This window comes from Oncorhynchus keta, chromosome 5, assembly GCF_023373465.1.
Source record: "Oncorhynchus keta strain PuntledgeMale-10-30-2019 chromosome 5, Oket_V2, whole genome shotgun sequence".
Taxonomy (NCBI): domain Eukaryota; kingdom Metazoa; phylum Chordata; class Actinopteri; order Salmoniformes; family Salmonidae; genus Oncorhynchus; species Oncorhynchus keta.
The window spans coordinates 22,989,455-23,011,483 of record NC_068425.1 but is presented as its reverse complement, the minus strand read 5'-3'; the positions used below and the strand labels follow the sequence as shown (position 1 = coordinate 23,011,483).

Here is a 22,029-nt window from a genome sequence, read left to right as displayed (position 1 = left end):
ACCCTGCTCGTTACCCATTTAAAGAGACTACATTTCAGTTTTGTCTGCGTGCAGTAGGGTCTTTGTCAAGGTGAGTGAGGTTTAATAAATCCATTTTTTTTACACTAAAGAAATGTTGTAGTTCAAAAAGTATCTAAACATGTTTGCCCACGTAAGCCATGCCATGTCTGTGAATCCTGATTGTAAATGATTTCAGCAGAGAAATGTACACTTCAATTTTGCATGATTGTTGACTATTTTATCCACAGTTAATGGACATGTCCAATACAAGACGAATTCTGTTCAGAAACAATATCAACCAAACTGGGAAATGTCAAAACGCAGGGAGAGCGCCATGTCACGGTGAGACTATTAATAAATGAGGCAATAAATAACTGTGGCAAAAAAAGGAGTGTTGTTGGATTACTTTACATAGACAACAGAGGGCAGTGTTGACAAAGAATCAAAGGTTTTCAATAAAGGCCATTCAATAAAAGTGTAAAGTTGGATAGGCACTCTAAATCTACAACTTTGTCATTTGATATAGTGATTATCCTGAATTCAATGGTAAAGATCCTATCTGAATCCCTCTTTTGTTACAGATTAGAGATAACAAGGGAGCTCTTGGGCCAGTACATCTCAGACACCCTCAGCAACATTCACACAGTGAGGGAGTTCTGTGACAGGCATTCCAAATGGGCCCTTCAGAGGGAGACAGAACTGGAAATGATGAGGGACATCAAGGAGAGGGCAGAGAGAATTGACCTGAAGTTCGACCATGTCCGTAAGTTGGCGACCAAGGCCAAGGCGTTTGGGGAGTTCGTATGGAGCGGTCTGACCCAGGTGACTGCAGACAGTAGGCGTGAGGAGCTGGAGAAGGAGCTGGGAGCTGTACTAAAGGACACTCTGGGAGGCCTGGAGAAGCTGGATTACTTCCTGGATGCTGTGGAGTGTCTGGCGGTCACCTGTCTGTTGGTGTTTGAGGAGAACAGATTCCTCTGCCTCAGGGGACGAGCCCTGCCAGTGTTCAGGCTGTCATCATTGCTGCCAGAATGGCCTGCCCTCTCCTCATTTACTTTAAGAGGGATGCTAAGGCCTTCTTTATGCCCAGCCTCCTCAATGTAGAGGTGCTGGCCTGCCAACTCGTTAGATACATAGAAATCAGCCAGGAGCTCTGTAAAAGGATGGAGAAGGGGTAAGTGGAGCTCCCATCACAATTTCTTCAACATTAACGTACGTAATGTTCTTCATTGCCATTTTACAAACACTTGATGTCAATTCTTTCCTTCTAGATTACAGATCAGACAACAGCCTGAGAGTAAACTTGGGTAAGATCCCTCACACAGTTTTAATATCAGCATTTATATTATATTAGCATAGTTGTATTATTTTCCTTTAATTTTTATGTAATTTGACATGGTTCTTTGGCTTATGTGATATAATTCATATGCCACAAAATAATGTTATGAATATAATTTATCGTTGAAATGAATATTCATTGTTACAGTAGCTCAGTCAGTCAAATGATTTTTTGGAAAAAGAGGAATGACATCCCTGTGGTCAACCTTGGTGGTGTGAGTGAAGAGTCCATACAAAATATGCTCCAACATTTGAATCAGCTGACTGAGATAAGGTAGGTTTTTCTGCCATGGTTTGGTTCTTCTCTTAAAACTTATGTTGACATTTTTTAACATGATTCAAGAACTAGTCTATTGGAAAACAGTAAATAGATATCTTTCCCCTCCGACAGGATGGACCCGCAAGTCAGACTGACATTCCTGTTCAAAGAGGCTGCTCAGCGCTTCATTGGCCGGTTCAGCCAGCGCCGACCCAGGATGGAGCAGTTTCTGACGGAGTTGGAGGAGAATGCTGTGCAGCTGGACAGGATGAAGCTGGGGGCTAAGATCTCCAGTGTGGCAGGCAGCTCAGTGGGGGCTGCTGGAGGGATCCTAACCATCGTGGGCTTAGCCCTGACCCCTGTCACTCGTGGGGTGTCACTGGCTCTCACAATTGCAGGGGCCAGCCTGGGGGTCACCAGTGGGGTCAACAGTTTAACTACTGGTATCACAGAGATGAAGGTCAATAGGATCCATGAGAAGAAAGCCAGTGACATATTCCAGAATTTCATGGAGGATGTGGAGAGTCTCCAGGAGTGTCTGGAGGATGTGGCCAGGAATATAGAGCCCATCCTGGGGCAGAGCACGGTGAACATTGTTGGAGCAAGGAAGGTGATTGCCACCAATCGGAAAACGCATTGACTCCCTAGTTGACCTTTCCTCAGGTTTTAAGTCTGCAGAAGTCCTTAGAAACAAAGATCTGATCTCAAGCGCTGGTAAGTTGGCGCTCCAGGAAGGCAAAGTAGCACGAAACCTACCCAAGCTAGCCGAGGACATCCCGGACATTGGACAGGTGGCCAAAGGCACCCCACTAGCCCTCTCCAAGTCAGCGCGGGCTGGTCTCATCACCCTCAACGTCCTCTTCATTGGCCTGGATGTCTTCTTCATCTGTAAAGACAGCGTCAGCCTGGCCAAAGGCAGCAAGAGTGAGAGATCCCAGCTCATCCGTGCCAGATCAGCATTGTGGCGCACAGAGATGGAGTCCTGGCAGAAGATCCATGACTCGCTGTGTAGAGGTCTATTAACATTAGAGAAAAGTCAGATCGTCCTGGAGCAGCCATTTTACTCTCTGGAGGAGAAGCTGAGAGGGAAGAAATCGATGTGTATGACACAGTAGGACAACATAAATGACTTAACAGTCTTTGAAGTTAGGGCCTCTCAAACATACTGTACAGTGGCACTTAGAATGTTCCACAATTAAAAATAAAGAGATGACACAAAGCCCTTTTTTTCATTTTCATCACTCATTTTGTACACAAGTCTAATTTTATAATCAACTTTACAATTTAATGTTATAAGAAATAAAACAATGTTCAATTTCATGAAACTTATTCAGTTTGGCACTTTTTAAAAGTAGTCTGTTTAATATCATGGCCATATGTTTCCAAAATATGTGTTCAGTCTAGTCAAAATACTGAAAGTGAAATGTAATAATGTTTCCAATATTGTGTTGGTGACATGTACCTTCATACACAGAAGACTCACATTCCTCACTTCACTGGAAGTTGAAGACGTCTTGCAAAGGGACAGATCAAAATGTACTGGGGGGAGGGGCTTGTCCAAATGAAGGTGTCCTAAATAAATAATGACACCCTCCCCAAAGTTACACATTATTTCACATGACCGTCCCCTTGTACTATAAAATAAACTGAACACCCTCCCCCTCATAGAATTAATTCTAAATCATTTGTACGACCACAAATAACAATAACTGTACCGAGCCTGTGTTTTTAATCGTGGATATCGACTTTACTACTTCAGCATGCTTTTGTGACACAGTTAATGCCACGCAGGGCCAGAAGGTTGAGGGTTTGCCGACCACTGCAGACGAGTTCTCTCCCTGCCAGATTCATTACACTACGATCAGAGCTGGCTGTAGACAATGATCAGCTAGGGGTTAACCAGATTTTCAAAATGTTTATGCCACATTTATAATTATATCAAATATATACAACAAATTTTCCACCAACAGGTTTCTGTGCCAATGACCACACAAACAAAAAATAAAGCATACCGACTTAGGGCACTTCAATATCATGGTTTGTGTTTTCAATACCACAATATTCTGTATACTTTTGGCCCTTCTATGGAATCTGTGTTTACAACCCTCCAGACGAGCTTCAATGCCATACAACTCCCCTTCCGTGGCCTCCAACTGCTCTTAAACGCAAGCAAAACTAAATGCATGCTATTCAATCGATCACTGCCCGTATCTGCTCGCCCGTCCAGCATCACTACTCTGGACGGCTCTGACTTAGAATACGTGGACAACTACAAATACCTAGGTGTCTGGTTAGACTGTAAACTCTCCTTCCAGACTCACATTAAGCATCTCCAATCCTAAATTAAATCTAGAATCGGCTTCCTATATCGCAACAAAGCATCCTTCACTCATGCTGCCAAACATACCCTTGTAAAACTGACCATCCTACCAATCCTCGACTTTAGCGATGTCATTTACAAAATAGCCTCCAATACCCTACTCAACAAATTGGATGCAGTCTATCACAGTGCAATCCGTTTTCTCACCAAAGCCCCATACACTACCCACCATTGGGACCTGTACGCTCTCGTTGGCTGGTCCTCGCTTCATACTCGTCGCCAAACCCACTGGCTCCATGTCATATACAAGACCCTGCTAGGTAAAGTCCCCCCTTATCTCAGCTCGCTGGTCACCATAGCATCTCCCACCTGTAGCACAGGCTCCAGCAGGTATATCTCTCAAGTCAACCCCAAAACCAATTCTTTCTTTGGCCGCCTCTCCTTCCAGTTCTCTGCTGCCAATGACTGGAACGAACTACAAAAATCTCTGAAACTGGAAACACTTATCTCCCTCACTAGCTTTAAGCACCAACTGTCAGAGCATCTTACAGATTACTGCACCTGTACATAGCCCACCTATAATTTAGCCCAAACAACTACCTCTTTCCCAACTGTATTTAATTAATTTATTTATTTTGCTCCTTTGCACCCCATTATTTTTATTTCTACTTTGCACATTCTTCCATTGCAAAACTACCATTCCAGTGTTTTACTTGCTATATTGTATTTACTTTGCCACCATGGCCTTTTTTGCCTTTACCTCTCTTCTCACCTAATTTGCTCACATCGTATATAGACTTGTTTATACTGTATTATTGACTGTATGTTTGTTTTACTCCATGTGTAACTCTGTGTCGTATCTGTCAAACTGCTTTGCTTTATCTTGGCCAGGTCACAATTGTAAATGAGAACTTGTTCTCAACTTGCCTACCTGGTTAAATAAAGGTGAAATAAAAAAATAAATAAAAATAAGTTACACATACATGTCACATGTAGTCTGCATGTGTGTTCATCTATAAGTTACACATACATGTCACATGTAGTCTAAATGTGTGTTCATCTATAAGTTACACATACATGTCACATGTAGTCTAAATGTGTGTTCATCTATAAGTTACACAAACATGTCACAAGTAGTCTAAATGTGTGTTCATCTATAAGTTACACATACATGTCACATGTAGTCTAAATGTGTGTTCATCTATAAGTTACACATACATGTCACATGTAGTCCGCCTGTGTGTTCATCTATAAGTTACACATACATGTCACATGTAGTCCACCTGTGTGTTCATCTATAAGTTACACATACATGTCACATGTAGTCCACCTGTGTGTTCATCTATAAGTTACACATACATGTCACATGTAGTCCGCCTGTGTGTTCATCTATAAGTTACACATACATGTCACATGTAGTCCACCTGTGTGTTCATCTATAAGTTACACATACATGTCACATGTAGTCCGCCTGTGTGTTCATCTATAAGTTACACATACATGTCACATGTAGTCCGCCTGTGTGTTCATCTATAAGTTACACATACATGTCACATGTAGTCCGCCTGTGTGTTCATCTATAAGTTACACATACATGTCACATGTAGTCCACCTGTGTGTTCATCTATAAGTTACACATACATGTCACATGTAGTCCGCCTGTGTGTTCATCTATAAGTTACACATACATGTCATATGTAGTCCACCTGTGTGTTCATCTATAAGTTACACATACATGTCACATGTAGTCCACCTGTGTGTTCATCTATAAGTTACACATACATGTCACATGTAGTCCGCCTGTGTGTTCATCTATAAGTTCACATACATGTCACATGTAGTCCACCTGTGTGTTCATCTATAAGTTCACATACATGTCAGGACATACACACAAAAGTAGACCACATGAGGAAGGGCGCTGTGCCATGAGGTGTTGCTTTAATTGTTTTTTGAAACCAGGTTTGCTGTTCACTTACTCTATATGAGATATAAATATTGCCTTGTATTTTTTACAGGTAACATACCACATCTGTCTGAAATGGTTATTACATTTGTCAGCTACCCTCTGCAGTCACTAGTATGTTACAGAATATCTAGTCTCAAAAATAAAACTTTAAAATGAACACACAAAAAATAGGCCACAATGTTGTTCCACGCAACAGATTTGTTTACTAAAGAATTTGCTCTGTGTTTAGCGTTTCTTTCTCGCCTCGCAGTCTCAATCATTCAAAGGCATGGCGGTGACGTGGCCAAGCGTTCTTATTATAGGACAATGGGTCCAACTTGAGTTTGGTAAAGGGAAACGAAACTGAGAAGACAGCATTCCCGATGTAGGGAGACTGAACAGCATTCAGCCCCTTTGTCAAGGTGAGTGAGATTTATAAATCCATATTTATTTAATTCATTGAAATGGGAAATCAACAGTTGAAACAATAACAAAGCGTTTTAGCAGAAAACTGAGGGACTGGAGATTGTAACCACTTCACAGACAGACCACTGTAACCACTTCACAGACTGACCTATGCATACAAGGACTGACCATCCATGATATCAACATTATAGTGTTAACCATGTATTGAGGGTATGTATATAGTGTTTTACAAACATTGGAGTAAAACACATTTATGTTGTAGGTTATGGTGGGATACGATAGTTGGACTAAGCTAATGAGACAATACATTATATTCTTCAAGCGATAATGTGTACATCGGGCTATCGTTATTTTATACATTACAAAATGAATGTAGCAACTGCAGATTGTCCCTTTTTAAATGTTGTACTTCAAAACGTGTTAACACCTTTGCCTCAGTGCTTAATTTGAGCCGGATCCAGCATCTCAGATTTGACTTTGTCATTCCGGTACCTATTTACGGTTCTAATAAAAGCGATGAGCGTTAAATCAAGTTGCCTCCTCGTTATTGCTCCCGCCCCCCCAGAAAGATCATCATGTAAAAGCGCGGTCATCCGGTGTAATCATCATATCTTGCCACAGTGATCCAAGACCTGCTTTCTTATTTGTACATTATGCGGGGGGTTAATAAGTAACAGATCTTGACTAGTGAAAAGAGGTCTCTGCGTAAATCACGTCACGTAGCCTTCCTACTGAATTTGAAACGTAGGAAAGCCAACCCCCCCCCCAAAAATAGATTAATTTATTTTACCTTTATTTAACTAGGCAAATCAGTTAACAATTTCTTATTTTCAATAACGGTCTAGGAACAGTGGATTAACTTAACTACCTGTTCAGGGGCAGAACGACAGATCAGCTCGGGGATTTGAACTTGCAACATTTTGGTTATTAGAAATTTCGCCCCAAAGAAAAAGGTAATCGAGTTTGATGCATATGCATATGGCGGATGTTCTGCAGTGACGTCTGAAACTGTTGTTGTACACTAATGTCTAGAATGAGGCTAAAATAAATCGTAATCAGCAACTGATTCCCCTGTTCGTTTCACCACCATATATAGTAGGCTACTTGGCTGTTTACTCTGTCTGCTGCGCTGCTACGTTGTGTTTGTCACTTTCTTTCCTCAATGTGTACCCCGGATACGGTGGGATACCACTCCTCGCGCTCACAATGTTTTCCGCGACCTCCCGATTTACAAATGAAGTACTGTGTTTGCGCATGTAGCTATGCGATGTCTGTGAATCCTAATTCAAAAGGATTTCAGAACAGAAATGTAGACTTTTATTTTTCATGCCTGTGATTTTATTTGTATTTTTAATCCATAGTTCCATTGGACATACACTGGGGACAAGGCAACACTGTTCAGTAACGATATCAGCCAAACCAGGAAATGTCCAAACACAGGGAAAGCATCATGTCACGGTGAGACTATTAACCAGTTAAATGTAACTAAATGTAATAAAACAAATGTCATCTACGTAATCCACAAAAGTAATGTATCATGAGAGGGCCGTAAACAATAACTAGTAATGCTGTCTACTCAAAGAAAGGTTAACATCTCACCATTCTGGTAACAAAAATAAGTTATACATTGCTGAGGTGTAGTCACTTTTGAGGACACGCTCAAGTACACAGTACAAATATGAAGTATTTTATGATGTATTTCCTATTCAACAAAACTGTATGAATAAGGTTTGAAATGACTTATGCTTTCTAAATATAGCATAATCAAATTATAAAATGACTAACTATAGATGTATAGCCATTCATCTAAAACTTATCTCTGAATGTGCTACCATGATGAAACCTGTGATGTAGGGTTCAGGAGGTGATGGACAGTAGGAAGAGTGAATGAAATGGTAGGAGGGACATCCCAGCTTCAAGTGGTTTCAGATTTCATATCCTACATCACACAGACTCAGAAAAAATACTACTGTGTCTGTGGGAACCAGGGCTTTCGCTTAATCCATTTCGATCTACTGTGTCCACAGATCGATTTATAAGCGAAAATGTCAGTTGGAACCGGTACCAGAATCACATAGGGGACCTTACATTTAAGAGGTTTAATAACTGGGGCAGTAAGGAGAGTGCTGTTGGGCTAAATTACAAAAACAACAGAGGGCAGTGTTGACAAAGAATCCAATGTATTCATTCAATAAAGGTTGTTCAAAAGAAGGGTAAAGTTGGCACTCTGTAAATCTACAACTTCGTAATTTTATATAGTGATTATCCTGAATTCAATAGTATAGCCCTCTTTTGTTACAGATCAGCGTTAACAAGGGAGCTCTTGGGCCAGTACATCTCAGACACCCTCAGCCACATTCACACAGTGAGGGAGTTCTGTGACAGGCATTCCAAATGGGCCCTTCAGAGGGAGACAGAACTGGAAATGATGAGGGACATCAAGGAGAGGGCAGAGAGAATTGACCTGAAGTTCGACCATGTCCGTAAGTCGGCGACCAAGGCCAAGGCGTTTGGGGAGTTCGTATGGAGCGGTCTGACCCAGGTGACTGCAGACAGTAGGCGTGAGGAGCTGGAGAAGGAGCTGGGAGCTGTACTAAAGGACACTCTGGGAGGCCTGGAGAAGCTGGATTACTTCCTGAATGCTGTGGAGTGTCTGGCGGTCACCTGTCTGTTGGTGTTTGAGGAGAACAGGTTCCTCTGTCTGCCTCAGGGGACGAGCCCTGCCAGTGTTCAGGCTGTCATCATTGCTGCCAGAATGGCCTGCCCTCTCCTCATCCATTTTAAGAGGGATGCTAAGGCTTTCTTTATGCCCAGCCTCCTCAATGTAGAGGTGCTGGCCTGCCAACTGGATAGATACATACAAATCAGCCAGGAGGTCTGTAAAAGGATGGAGAAGGGGTAAGTGGAGCTCCCATCACAATTGCTTTAACATTAACTCATATAATCTTCTTCATTGCCATTTTACAAACACTTGATGCCCATTTTCTCCTTCAAGATTACAGATCCGACCAGAGTCTGAGAATAAACTTGGGTAAGATCCCTCAAAATCAGCATTTTATATTATATTAGCATAGTTGTACTATTTTCTTTCATTTTTGGCCTTCTCAGATGTCATTTGACAAGGTTATTGGGCTTTTGTGATATAATTCAAAAGCCACATAATAATGTAATGAATATAATGTAATGTTGAAATTAATATGCATCGCTACAGTAGCTACATCAGTCAAATGCTGTTTTGGAAAAAGAAGAATGACATCCCTGTGGTCAACCTTGGTGCTGATGTGCGGGAAGAGTCCATACAAAATATGCTGGACCATTTGAATCAGCTGAGTGATATCAGGTAAGGTTAGTTTGGTTGTTCTCTTTAAACTTCTATTGATATTTTTGTTTACTGGTATACTATGTTTACTGGTATACTATGTTTACTGGTATACAGTAAATAGATGTTGAATCCATCTCCCCAGGATGGACCAGAACCTCAGACTGACATTCCTGTTCCAAGGGGCTGCTCAGCGCTTCATTGGTCAGTTCAGCCAGTGCCGACCCAGAATGGAGCAGTTTCTGACCGAGTTGGAGGAGAATGCTGTGCAGCTGGACAGGATGAAGCTGGGGGCTAAGATCTCCAGTGTGGCAGGCAGCTCAGTGGGGGTGGCTGGAGGGATCCTAACCATCGTGGGCTTAGCCCTGACCCCTGTCACTGGTGGAGTGTCACTGGCCCTCACAATTGCAGGGGCCAGCCTGGGGCTCACCAGTGGGGTCAACAGTATAACCACTGGTATCACAGAGATGAAGGTCAATAGCATCCATGAGAAGAAAGCCAGTGAAATATTTCAGAGTTTCATGGAGGATGTAGAGAGTCTTCAGGAGTGTCTGGAGGATGTGGCCAGGAATATGGAGCCCATCCTGGGGCAAAGCGGGGTGGATGTCGTGCTGGGAGCAGGGAACGTGATTTTCACAGCCGGGGCCATCAGAAAAGGCATCGACACCATAATAGACTGTGCCTCAGCTCTGAGTGTGAAGACCTTTGCAAATGAAGATCTGATCGCAAGCGCTGGTAAGCTGGTGCTCCAGGAAGGCAAAGCAGCACGAAACCTACCCAAGCTAGCAGGGGACATCCCGGACATTGGACAGGTGGCCAAAGGCACCCCACTAGCACTCTCCAGCTCGGCGCGGGCTGGTTTTATCACTCTCAACGCCCTCTTCATTGGCCTGGATGTCTTCTTCATCTGTAAAGACAGCGTCAGCCTGGCCAAAGGCAGCAAGAGTGAGAGATCCCAGCTCATCCGTGCCAGATCAGCATTGTGGCGCACAGAGTTGGACTCCTGGCAGAGGATCCATGACTCGCTGTGTAGAGGAATTTGGAAGTCCAGGAAGTGCCAGAGAATCCTGGAGCAGCCATTTTACCCTCTGGAGCATAATCTGAAAGAGAAAAAATCAATGTGTATCACGCAGTAGGACAACATCAAATACTTACCAGTTTTAAGTTAGGGCCTCTCAAACATACTGTACAGTGGCACATGTAATGTTCAACAGTCAAAAATAGATGGTGACACAAAGCACTTTTTCAATTTGTATGAATCATTCTATACACGAGTCTATAAAACAAAAATAAGGTAATTTGATGAAATGTATTCAGTTTACTTGTTCAGAGTAGTCTGTTTAATGTCATGCCCTGTTTACAATGATGTGTTCAGTCAATACTGAAAGTGAAATATAATGTTTCTATGATTGTGATTCTGATTTGTACCTTCATACACAGAAGACTCACATTCCTCACTTCAGCAGTAGTTGAAGATGTCTTGCTAACAGGCAATGAAACATGTTAGTACAATTTATTCTGATGTTGACTTGTGTGGAAATGTTATGTCATGTCTGGCCTTTTTTGTGTTAATAATAATAATAGGCCTACTTGCTGGTATTCTGAAGGGGGATATATATATAAGGTGGTCTTTGGCCTCCTCCAGGATCGCTGTGGACAATGTCCCTCTGGACCCCCTGGAGGGGAACCCCCCAAACTAGGCATCTGCCACTCATCTGCCTCTCGGCATCCTTGCCCTGCCTCCTCACCGCCTCCTTGGTTCTCACCCACACCACATCAAACACCCCTTCTGCCTAGGATTCCATGTCCCACAGCACTCTTCCTCGCCTCTCTCCGATAAAGAGTATTCGCAACCCTGAGACCTCAAAGAGATTAACTGCTTGGCCTAAATGAACAAACAGAATAGCATAGTTCTATTTCATTGCATATATCTTTAAACAACCTTTTCTCACAGTATATATTATAGCTGTCAATGAAAATCACTCATGACATCACTACAATCATTGTATTGAGACTGTCAGGACAGTTTATCTGACTGCAGTGTTTTCACTTCCTATTTCTAGTTGCCAGGATAGATAAAAAAAACTGACTTGGTTGAAAATCAGAGCTTCCATTTCCACCATGACCTCATCTGAATCCACCGTTTATCATACTTATATGATATGGCAACACACAACCAGTGCCGCCAAATATAATCCACTTTCATCAGAACAATGTATACAACAGCTGTTTTCCCCGGTCCTCTCCCTCCCATCTTGGGACATCTTGTCTGAATGGCTTACGGTCTATAGCCAGAAGTCTGGCTGTGACACAGCCCCAAACAATACTGTATGGGAACAGCTTCTTTGTGCTTGAGGGAGACAAGCTTCTGGACACTGGCTCAGTGCCAGATGAGTTGGGAGGGGTAGTTTCTGGACAGGGCCCTGGCGATAACAAAACAGACTCACTTATCAGTCACACATCTCTGGCAAACAAGATTGAATGTAAGTGCTCACCCTTAGTAAAGAATGAAGTTCATATGGCATTATGTTTGAAGATCTCAAACAGCTACATATTAATTATTTGGCAAATAAAAGCATTGACTGGAAGAACACCTTCACAGTAGCTCAGCTTTGACCAGGTGTTTGAGGAGTAGACAGGTGACATGCCTTGGAAGTCATCTGGGACACAGATCAGCATAGACGGATGTAGCTCTGCCCTCACCAACTACCCAGTAACCATTCACTCAACCTGTATACAGAAACATCAAATATCTAAATATACCAGAAACCTAAATTGCTATTAACAATATATACACTTCACAGAAGAGCAGAATAGGAATCATTGACTCATTTTGATGACTTATGCCTGCTTAGTGATTATTTTTCAGTGGGAGAAAATACAAAATAAATGGAAACAAGAGCCAGTTTCTCAGATCTTTATTTGAATGTAAACGAGGAGTATTTTCTGTGTGATGCAGGCCACCTGGTCACTAGTGCAATTGCCACACCTTAGGGTTCTTGTTCATCTAGAAAAAGAGGACAGAAAGTAGAGAGAAATAAGGGGGAGAGAAAACATAATTCAGAATATGCTAAACGCATTGTAAAAAAAGTAAACTTAAATCACATTACTTACAAACCATTAGACAGAACACAATCAAATACATAAAGACCACACATTGTAATATATACAGTGCTTTTGGAAAGTATTCAGACCCCTTCACTTTTCCCACATTTTGTTACAGCCTTATTCTGAAATGGATTACATTGTCCCCCCCCCAATCTATACCCAATACTTCATAATGACACAGCAAAAACAGGTTGACATTTTTGCAATTATTATTATTATTTTTTAAATGGAAAAAACAACTGATATCACATTTACTTAAGTATTCAGAACCTTTACTCAGTACTTTGTTGAAGCACCTTAGGCAGCAATTACATAGAGTCTTCTTGGGTATGACGCTACAAGCTTGGCCACCTGTATTTAGGGAGTTTCTCACATTTTTCTCTGCAGATCCTCTCAAGCCCTGTCAGGTTGGATGGGGAGCGTCGCTGCACACCTATTTTCAGGTCTCTCTAGACGTTCGATCGGCTTCAAGTCTGAGCCACTCAACAACATTCAGAGACTTGTCACGAAGCCACTCCTACGTTGTCTTGGCTGTGTGCTTAGGGTCGCTGTCCTGTTAGAAGGTGACCATTCGCCCCAGTCAGGTCCTGAGCAGGTTTTCATCAAGGATCTGTGTACTTTGCTTTGTTCATCTTTCCCTCGATCTTGACTAGTCTTCCAGTCCCTAATGCTGAAAAACATCCTCACAGCATGATGCTGCTACTACCACCATGCTTCATTGTAGGGATGGTACTGGCCAGTTGAAGAGTGGTGCCTGGTTTCCTCCAGACGTGACCCTTGACATTGGGAGTATTTAGGTGCCTTTTGTCAAACTCCAAGCAGGCTTTCATGTTCCTTGGGGCGGCAGGGTAGCCTAGTGGTTAGAGCGTTGGACTAGTAACCGAAAGGTTGCAAGTTCAAATCCCCAAGCTGACAAAGGTACAAATCTGTCGTTCTGTCCCTGAACAGGCAGTTAACCCACTGTTCCTAGGCCGTCAATGAAAATAAGAATTTGTTCTTAACTGACTTGCCTAGTAAAATAAAAATTAAAAATTACTGAGGAGTGCCTTCCTTCTGGCCATAAAGGCCTCATTGTTGGAGTGCTGCGAAGTTGGTTGTCCTTCTGGAAGGTTCTCCCATCTCCACAGAATAACTCTGGAGCTCTGTCAGTGACCATCGTGTTCTTGATCACCTCCCTGACTAAGGCCCGTTTGGCCGGGTGGCCAGCTCTAGGAAGAGTCTTGGTGGTTTCAAACTTCTTCCATTTAAAAATGTGTGTTCTTGTGGAACTTCAATGCTGCAGACATTTTTTGGTACTCTTCCCCAGATCGGTGCCTTGAGACAATCCTGTCTTGGAGCTCTACGGACAATTCCTTCGACCTCATGGCTTGGTTTTTGCTTTGACATGCATTGGGACCTTATATAGACAGATGTGTGCCTTTCCAAATCATGTCCAATCAATTGAATTTACCACAGGTGGACTCCAATCAAGTTGTAGAAACATCTCAAGGATGATCAATGGAAACAGAATGCGTCAGAGCTCAATTTCAAGTCTCATACCAAAGGCTCTGAATAGTTATGTTTTATTTTTCATTTGCAAATAATTCTAAAACCTGTATTCAAATTCTCATTATGGGGTAGTGTGTGTACATTGATAGGAAAAAATCTATTTAATTAATTTTAGACGAAGGCTGTTACGTAGCAAAATGTGGAAAAGGTGAAGGGGTCTGAATACTTTCCGAATGCCCTGTAAGGTACAGGTACCGCATAGTGCAATGGTGGCAGTCCTTCTCACCTTCCTCCTCCTCGTCCTCTTCATCATCATCATCATCATCTTCCTCATCTTCATCCGAGCTGAAGGTCCCGTCAGGCAAGCTATACACGCGAATCACTTGCTGTTGGCAAAAGCACACAAACACAATGATAATATTGACTCTGTAAGGAACACTAACATTTCTAGGGCTCTGTGTGCAGACACTGTCAGACAATGGGGGAAATCAACTACTACCAGTTGCAGAGACAAGTACTAGTCTTTCAAGTCATTGGCAGCGCTCTACAGAAACAGTCAAGGGCATGCTCTGCTCAATGGTCAGCAGTCCCGGGCTCACCTTGTTGGGGTCCTTGAGGATGAGGTACTTGCCCTCCTCCAGCTTGCGGCAGATGTCGATGACGCAGCGTAGGATGCCCCAGGCATTCTCCATGCTCAAGTTGATCTGGCTGGCAAACTCAGTGGGCTGGAACTGCTGGGTGCCCAGGACCACGTGGCGCGCAGAGTCCTTCGCGTGATAACGAGACACGTACCTGGAGACGGGAGGGCAGGGGATTTAACTGATGGAGGTCAGTTGAATTGTTTTATAACAGAAGATGTACCAAGCTATTCAGCTCATAACCAAGTGAATTTATGGACAATTTGAAGGGGAAAAGTTGTTGCTGTGAACAGTATATAGTAGAGGTCGACCGATTAATTGGAATGACCGATTTCAAGTTTTCATAACAATCGGAAATCGCTATTTTTGGGCGTCAAAATTTGTATACCTTTATTTAACTAGGCAAGTCAGTTAAGAACACATTCTTATATTCAATGACGGCCTAGGAATGGTGGGTTAACTGCCTCGTTCAGGGGCAGAACGACAGATTTTCACCTTGTCGGCTCGGGGGATCCAATCTTGCAGTCAACTAGTCCAACGCAATAACCACCTGCCTATCTCTCATTGCACTCCACAAGGAGATTGCCTGTTACGCGAATGCAGTAAGCCAAGGTAAGTTGCTAGCTAGCATTAAACTTATCTTATAAAAAACAATCAATCATAATCACTAGTTAACTACACATGGGTGATGATATTACTAGATATTATCTAGTGTATCCTGCGTTGCATATAATCTGACTGAGCATAGAAGTATCTAAGTATCTGACTGAGCGGTGGTAGGCAGAAGCAGGCGCGTAAACATTCATTCAAACAGCACTTTCGTGCGTTTTGCCAGCAGCTCTTCGTTGTGCGTCAGGCATTGCACTGTTTATGACTTCAAGCCTATCAACTCCCGAGATGAGGCTGGTGTAACCGAAGTGAAATGGCTAGCTAGTTAGCGCGCGCTAATAGCGTTTCAAACGTCACTCGCTCTGAGCCTTCTAGTAGTTGTTCCCCTTGCTCTGCATGGGTAACGCTGCTTCGATGGTGGCTGTTGTCATTGTGTTGCTGGTTCGAGGCCAAGGAGGAGCGAGGAGAGGGACGGAAGCTATACTGTTACACTGGCAATACTAAAGTGCCTATAAGAACATCCAATAGTCAAAGGTTAATGAAATACAAATGGTATAGAGCGAAATAGTCCTATAATAACTACAACCTAAAACTTCTTACCTGGTAATATTGAAGACCCATGTTAAAAGGAACCACCAGCTTTCATATGTTCTCATGTTCTGAGCAAGGAACTGAAACGTTAGCTTTCTTACATAGCACATATTGCACTTTTACTTTCTTCTCCAACGGCTTTTTTGGTCCTCCAATAAAATCGGTATCGGCGGTGAAAAATCATAATCGGTCGACCTCTAGTATATAGTTAGCACTGACCCTAGCTTGAGGTACTCTGAGCCAGCCAGCATGGCACAGCAGGTCCAGCGGGCCAGTTTGTAGCTGTTGTTCTTTAGCTCAGTGGCCAGAACAGCTCCTCTCTGAGAGTCCAGCTTCTGACGCCAGTCCACTCCATTACAGTGCTTAAGACAAGAACAAAACATTCAACAACATTAAGCATTAGAGGGGAAGTTAACACTGCATTTAATCCTCAGAGATAGTACTACATAGTACTACATATTTGATGCGGTCTTTTCTGTCATCACTCGTTCCTCCTCTTACCCGGGAGTCCCACTCGTTGAGGGTCTTGACGTTGATGAAGGACACCTCTCCGTTGGCCCCGGTCATCACTCCATCGTGCTCACAGCGTACAATCAGGTCAATGTCCTCCCCCAGCTTCCAGCGGCGGTACCTGAGACAGAAACAGGTGAGTATACAGGGCTACACAGCTACACCCCTCAACACTAACCAAGCGTCCAGCAGGACACATCACATGGATCAATCACATGGATCCATTACTTACAGATGTGAATTAACAAGCTGTGATTAGATGGTCTGAATGATTAGATGGTCTGCAGTAGTAAGAGAGCAGCATGAGAGCAGCACGGGTCAGTACCCACCTGTAGGCAACAGAGGCCACCTCACTCTTGTCTATGTCCTCCTCTACAAATGGGTTGGGGTTAGGGAACTTGTGCCTCTCCCCGCCCTGAGGGGAAACAAAGACACAGCATCCTATTAGAACTGAAAGAATTAACATCCAATTTAAATGTATTCTTTACAATGGCAGAAATGCTTGGACTTTTTCCACATCACTCACATTGAAGGAATGTTACTAGACATGTCCATTGGTGTATAATTGTAGTGGTCTTACCATGCGCAGACACTGCTGGCTGAAGTTATGGTTGATGTAGGTAGCCTCCATGGCCAGGTTACGGGGCGAGTTGAAGGAGTTGCCCTCATCCTGTGGTGGCTCGTTGGCAGTCTCACTCACCGTCAACAGATCTGACATGTACAGTTACAGATGGTTAGATGAGCCGAAAGCACAAAAACCGAACACACCCCTAAACATTGGCATTATGACAAGAATACTTAAATATTAGAGAGTTTGATATAAGTTATAACTACTGATTCACTAGTAAACAAGACTTCCTTGACCAGTCATAGATGGACCAACAGCTGAATAGATTAGCTTGAGAAAGCCTCACCAAAGTCAGAGTTGTCTCTCTTGTCAAAGAAGAGCTTGTTGCCCACTCTCTGCACAATGATGTCCCAGGAGTTGACTGACCGCGTGCAGCACATCAGGGTGGCCAGGATGGCATCGGTGGCAAACACATTGCCCTGGGTCTTAGCCAACTGCAGAGAGGAGGGTATAAGGAATGATTTACATCAGAGCAGAGAACACACTCTACTGGGCAGTGGACATTGTAATAATCATGTTTTTGTTTCTGAAATGTGTGAAACCATTAGTTCTAGACAAGAATGTTCAGACAAAACAGGACTGAATCAATAATATGTTGCTCTGGCTTATTGTATCTGGCACAGTGCTGTAAGTGTGGAATTGAGAGGGTGTACCTTGCGGATGACAGGGTCGTCGGTGGTGGTGACTGTGTGAAAGATCCTCTTGATGCTCTTGAGAGGCTTCTCATTGCGAGTGGTGACGCGGTCGAAGGCCTTGTCGTAGTACTCCAACGCACCACAGCACTCACTGAGGGAGAAAGGAAATCAACTGACTTTATGTGGATATGATATTGTCTTCCAGTAGAAACAAAGGGAAAAAACAGACCAGACTCATTGCAGGTGAAAAGCAGCTTGAACATCATGTTATTCAGACTGTGGGTTTTGTTCTGAACTGTGAGACTGTAAAAAATATGGACAAAGCCATCGATGACATCACCCCATTATTTCCTATGAGAAAGCTCAGTGGCGCATTTCATGATAAGGAAGTGTCATTTCAGCATGTCACCATCCTTTTACACAGAGGAGTTGTTAGAAACCTACTCTATGAAGTGACGTTGAAAGCCAGCTCAGTGCTGCTCCCTCTCATGGAGTATCTCAAGTTGAAGGCCGATAGAGGACTGCAGGCTGCCATTAGCAACTAGATTATTCTTATAACTTTGTCTGGGATTTTAAAGTAATCGGTTCAAGGACATACATCTGGTGAAATAGAAGCCATTATTAATACCATAATTGTGCTTTAATATTTTGTTTATGTACATCTACGAATACTGACCACAAAGAGCACCATTTCCCCTTTCACTATAATGGGGGATACTGTTATGTGGAAACAATGCCTGCAGTACCACGGTCGTCCATCAACTTGAACTCAATGTGAGGGGGCAGTCGTTCTCCCCTGGATTGAGCACAGGTGCAATGTTGATTAGTCACTCACATGTCAGTGGGGTCTTCCACCTCCATGTATCTCATCTTCATCAGCCTGGGGAAGTCCATCTCCTCCTTCACCTCCCAGTCACTCCGGACCTCCACCGACGAGTCCCGGGGTTTCAACTGGGCCTTGAAATGAAAGGTATGAGGGGGGAAAGGGAAAGGGGAGGGAGGAGAGACAGGCACGTATGGTAGCATTAGCAGGTGTTTGGGAAGACTGTTGCCAGAAACTTCATACGACTTCATCAGATGTTATCTGAGGAGTATCACAATACGGTTCAGATGTCCAGAGGTGCACTGATGTTGTTGATCTTCCCATACCTGGGATTTCTGGTCCCACTTCTGACGGACGCCAAACTGCTTCTGGAACTTTTTCTGTAGGCGCATGCGATCCCTGGACAGAGCCACATGAGATTAGACCAGAGAGAAAACCAAAGAACAACATGTGTTTTAGAAAGCCACATTAGGAGTGGATTGGCTAAACAACTACAGGCAGCTCACCGCTCCTTCTGCTTGGCACTCTTCGGGAGGGTCTGCATATTGAACTGGGTCAGGTTCCTGCGGTCCTTGTCCCTGCGCAGATTCCTCTGTAAAAACAGAACAAAACATCCTGTTATAGAAAAGGTGACACAGAAAAGCCTTTTTGGGGTACTGTGTGTGTATGTATGGTCGAGCAGGTTAGTCTTGTACCTGTGCAAACCTCATGCGGTTCCTCTGGTAGGCAGTTTTCTGCGTCTTGGCAGTGTCCACCAGCTGGAAGCTCGTCTCGTCCTCCTCATGGAAGTAGGCATACTGACTACCGCCCCCAAACTGAGATGAATACTTGTCTGTCAAAACATACAACCAAATGTCAAATGATGGCATCCCATGGTCTGAAATACCTCAAAATCAATATTGAATAGACATTTAGAATAGGAAATATATTCTTGATTATGTTCACACCATATCATGTTATTATCATGAATCCTACAATACAATTTAACACACTTGTGTATCTCTTGTCCTGGTAGGTTGCTCCTGTCCAATCAGCCACCTGCTCAGATGGACAGAAAAGTAAATCAGTCAGCCTAATTTCTTCCTCTTGAAGCAGGGCAAACTGCTGTTTATAATTAAAGGTGAGAGGCAGCAGAGGAAGACCAACCTTTCCCAGACGGTCTCCTTTGCTAAAGGGCTGGTAGGGCATGTCCTTAAACTTCTCAGGGACAGCACAGGGACCCCACCCAGAGGGATTGTCCTGGATCTCAGGGGCATGGAACTTCGCCATGGTCTGAGGTTAGGGCAGATGTTGTAAACATTTCAAACGAAACGCAGATTTGAACAATATCTAGTTACCTTATACTATGTATATTAGATTAAATTTGATGTACATACGCAAGTGGATGATACGATTAGTAACCTAGGCCGCAGGGTCTCAGACAATGTCAATGAACAGCACTGTTTTCACTCAGCAATGCACTAACATTAGATAGGCATTTCAGTTTGCGCAGTGGCCTAGTCATCACGGACCCAGGACACATAACCATTGGATTGCTAGGAAACTGCCATCAATAGACGATTTGCATATTGCATAAGTAATAATCATGCAGAGAATGCAATGTACAAGTTATAGCTAACGTCGTTATCTACAATACCCTAGCCTAAGCTTGCTAACGTTAGCCAGCTATCATTATATTAGCAGGCGACCTAGTTAACTAACTTAGCTAACCAAAAATGTCACAACACCCAAATCTAGTAAGGGGACATTAATCGGGGACATCAACAAGTGAGCGCAACTACGTTCCGTTTCCATAGGGACACTATGGCAAGCTAACCAGCATGCTTTTGCTAGCTCGTTAGCCAGGTGGCAGATAGCAATCTGCTAAGCTAACGGCGGTGGCAGTAGCATCCACTCGAGTACATCTCACACTATGTTTACCCTAAACGTCATTGTAAACATGACATGTTCATGCATCTTTATATGTCTTATTCGAATCTCACCTTTGAGATTGTGACGACCAAACGGCAGCTTTTATTCGGCAAATCAGCCGAGTCACAATTTTCTTCTAAAAGCGCCGTAAGAAAAAGGAAGTGGAAAAGTACCGTAAAGAGTTGTTTTCCGGCAGACTATAAGCTTTGTTGCATATTGCTGCCTTTCACAGGTCGGAGTGTGAATTGCACATTTTGTTCACGAAAAGTGAAATTGGGAAAAAAAATGAATTGCACCACCATCTACCCCTAGATATACACCACTATCCCCAACAAACCCACCACCCTTCACACTACTTTGGCCCTAACATCCTACACCAGGCCATCACACTGGGAGGCTGGAACCCCTTCTCTCAAATACCCCTGTAGTTCTTCTGCACTAAAATCTCAACACCCAAAACGTGCTTCTACCACCAAATCAGTCTTCTGGGATTTCCTTTCCATCTGTGCAGTAATGACCATAGCAATAAATGCCAAGAAGTCAACCTTACTAAAGCACAAACTGTTTGGGTTACTCTGTACTGGCCCAATATTCACAGGGATCCTCTCAGGCTCCCTCACCCGTTGCTCACCATCCACTACTTTCCTCACTGTTTTTTGTTGTGGTATTTTATTAGGATCCCTATTAGCTGTTGCTGAAGAGGCAGCTACTCTTCCTGGGGTCAACACAAAACATGACATAATACAGAACATCAATAGACAAGAACAGCTCAAGGACTGAACTACACACATTTAAAATAAGAGCAATAGAACAAAAAAAAGGTCCTACTGACAGTTACACACATTACTGACAGTTACTCACACATCAGTACATATACAGAAATTATTCAGACCCCTTGACCTTTTCCACATTCTGTTACGTTACAGCCTTATTCTAAAATTGATTAAATAGTTTTTTTTCCCGCCTCATCAATCTAAACATAATATCCCATAATGACAAGGCAAAAACAGGTTTTTAGACATTTTTGTATTGCTTAAAATAAATGGAAATATGACATTTACATAAGTATTCAGACGCTTTACTCAGTACTTTGTTGAAGCACCTTAGGCAGTGATTACATCCTTGCGTCTTCTTGGGTATGACGCTACAAGCATGGCACATCTGTATTTGGGGAGTTTCTCCCATTCTTCTCTGCAGATCCTCTGAAGCTCTGACAGGTTGGATGGGGAGCGTCGCTGCAAAGCGATTTTCATGTCTCTCCAGAGATGTTCGATCGGGTTCAAGTCCGGTCTTTGACTGGGCCACTCAAGGACATTCAGACACTTGTCCCGAAGCCACTCTTAAGTTGTCTTGGCTGTTTTGTTGTCCTGTTGGAATGTGAACCTTCACCCCAGTCTGAGGTCCTGAGCGCTCTGGAGCAGGTTTTCACTAAGGATTTCTCTGTACTTTGCTCCGTTCATCTTTGCCTCGATCCTGACTAG

At 43.1% G+C, this 22,029-nt stretch overlaps 2 protein-coding genes and 1 pseudogene across 6 annotated transcripts; 2 read left to right on the top strand and 1 right to left on the bottom strand.

The window, feature by feature from the left end:
• Positions 1-310: 310 nt before the first annotated feature.
• LOC118375262 (uncharacterized) lies at positions 311-2,820 on the top strand (annotated as a pseudogene).
• Positions 2,821-6,142: 3,322 nt separating this feature from the next.
• Positions 6,143-12,512, top strand: LOC118375265 (uncharacterized). Of its 4 annotated transcripts, none has more exons than XM_035761777.2 (6): positions 6,143-6,284; positions 7,650-7,746; positions 8,590-9,186; positions 9,284-9,319; positions 9,503-9,628; positions 9,753-12,512. In XM_035761777.2, the coding sequence occupies exons 2-6, from the start codon at positions 7,715-7,717 to the stop codon at positions 10,741-10,743; spliced, it is 1,782 nt and encodes a 593-aa protein (XP_035617670.1). In that variant the 5' UTR covers positions 6,143-6,284; positions 7,650-7,714; the 3' UTR covers positions 10,744-12,512. The 4 variants fall into 4 exon arrangements, with proteins under 4 accessions (XP_035617670.1, XP_035617667.1, XP_035617669.1 ...); XM_035761774.2 differs by having other exon boundaries at positions 9,500-9,628; XM_035761776.2 differs by lacking the exon at positions 6,143-6,284 and adding an exon at positions 7,071-7,241 and having other exon boundaries at positions 9,500-9,628.
• Positions 12,510-20,778, bottom strand: LOC118375266 (eukaryotic translation initiation factor 3 subunit D). Of its 2 annotated transcripts, none has more exons than XM_035761778.2 (16): positions 20,620-20,778; positions 19,784-19,909; positions 19,630-19,675; positions 19,333-19,469; positions 19,144-19,229; positions 18,964-19,036; positions 18,650-18,771; positions 17,833-17,965; positions 17,466-17,613; positions 17,132-17,262; positions 16,881-16,966; positions 16,543-16,672; positions 16,261-16,403; positions 14,803-14,995; positions 14,490-14,589; positions 12,510-12,614 (listed from the first exon to the last, which is right to left on the bottom strand). In XM_035761778.2, exons 2-16 carry the CDS (start codon positions 19,904-19,906, stop codon positions 12,598-12,600), a joined length of 1,668 nt encoding a protein of 555 aa, XP_035617671.1. In that variant the 5' UTR covers positions 19,907-19,909; positions 20,620-20,778; the 3' UTR covers positions 12,510-12,597. The 2 variants fall into 2 exon arrangements, with proteins under 2 accessions (XP_035617671.1, XP_035617672.1); XM_035761779.2 differs by having other exon boundaries at positions 18,650-18,765.
• Positions 20,779-22,029: the final 1,251 nt, after the last annotated feature.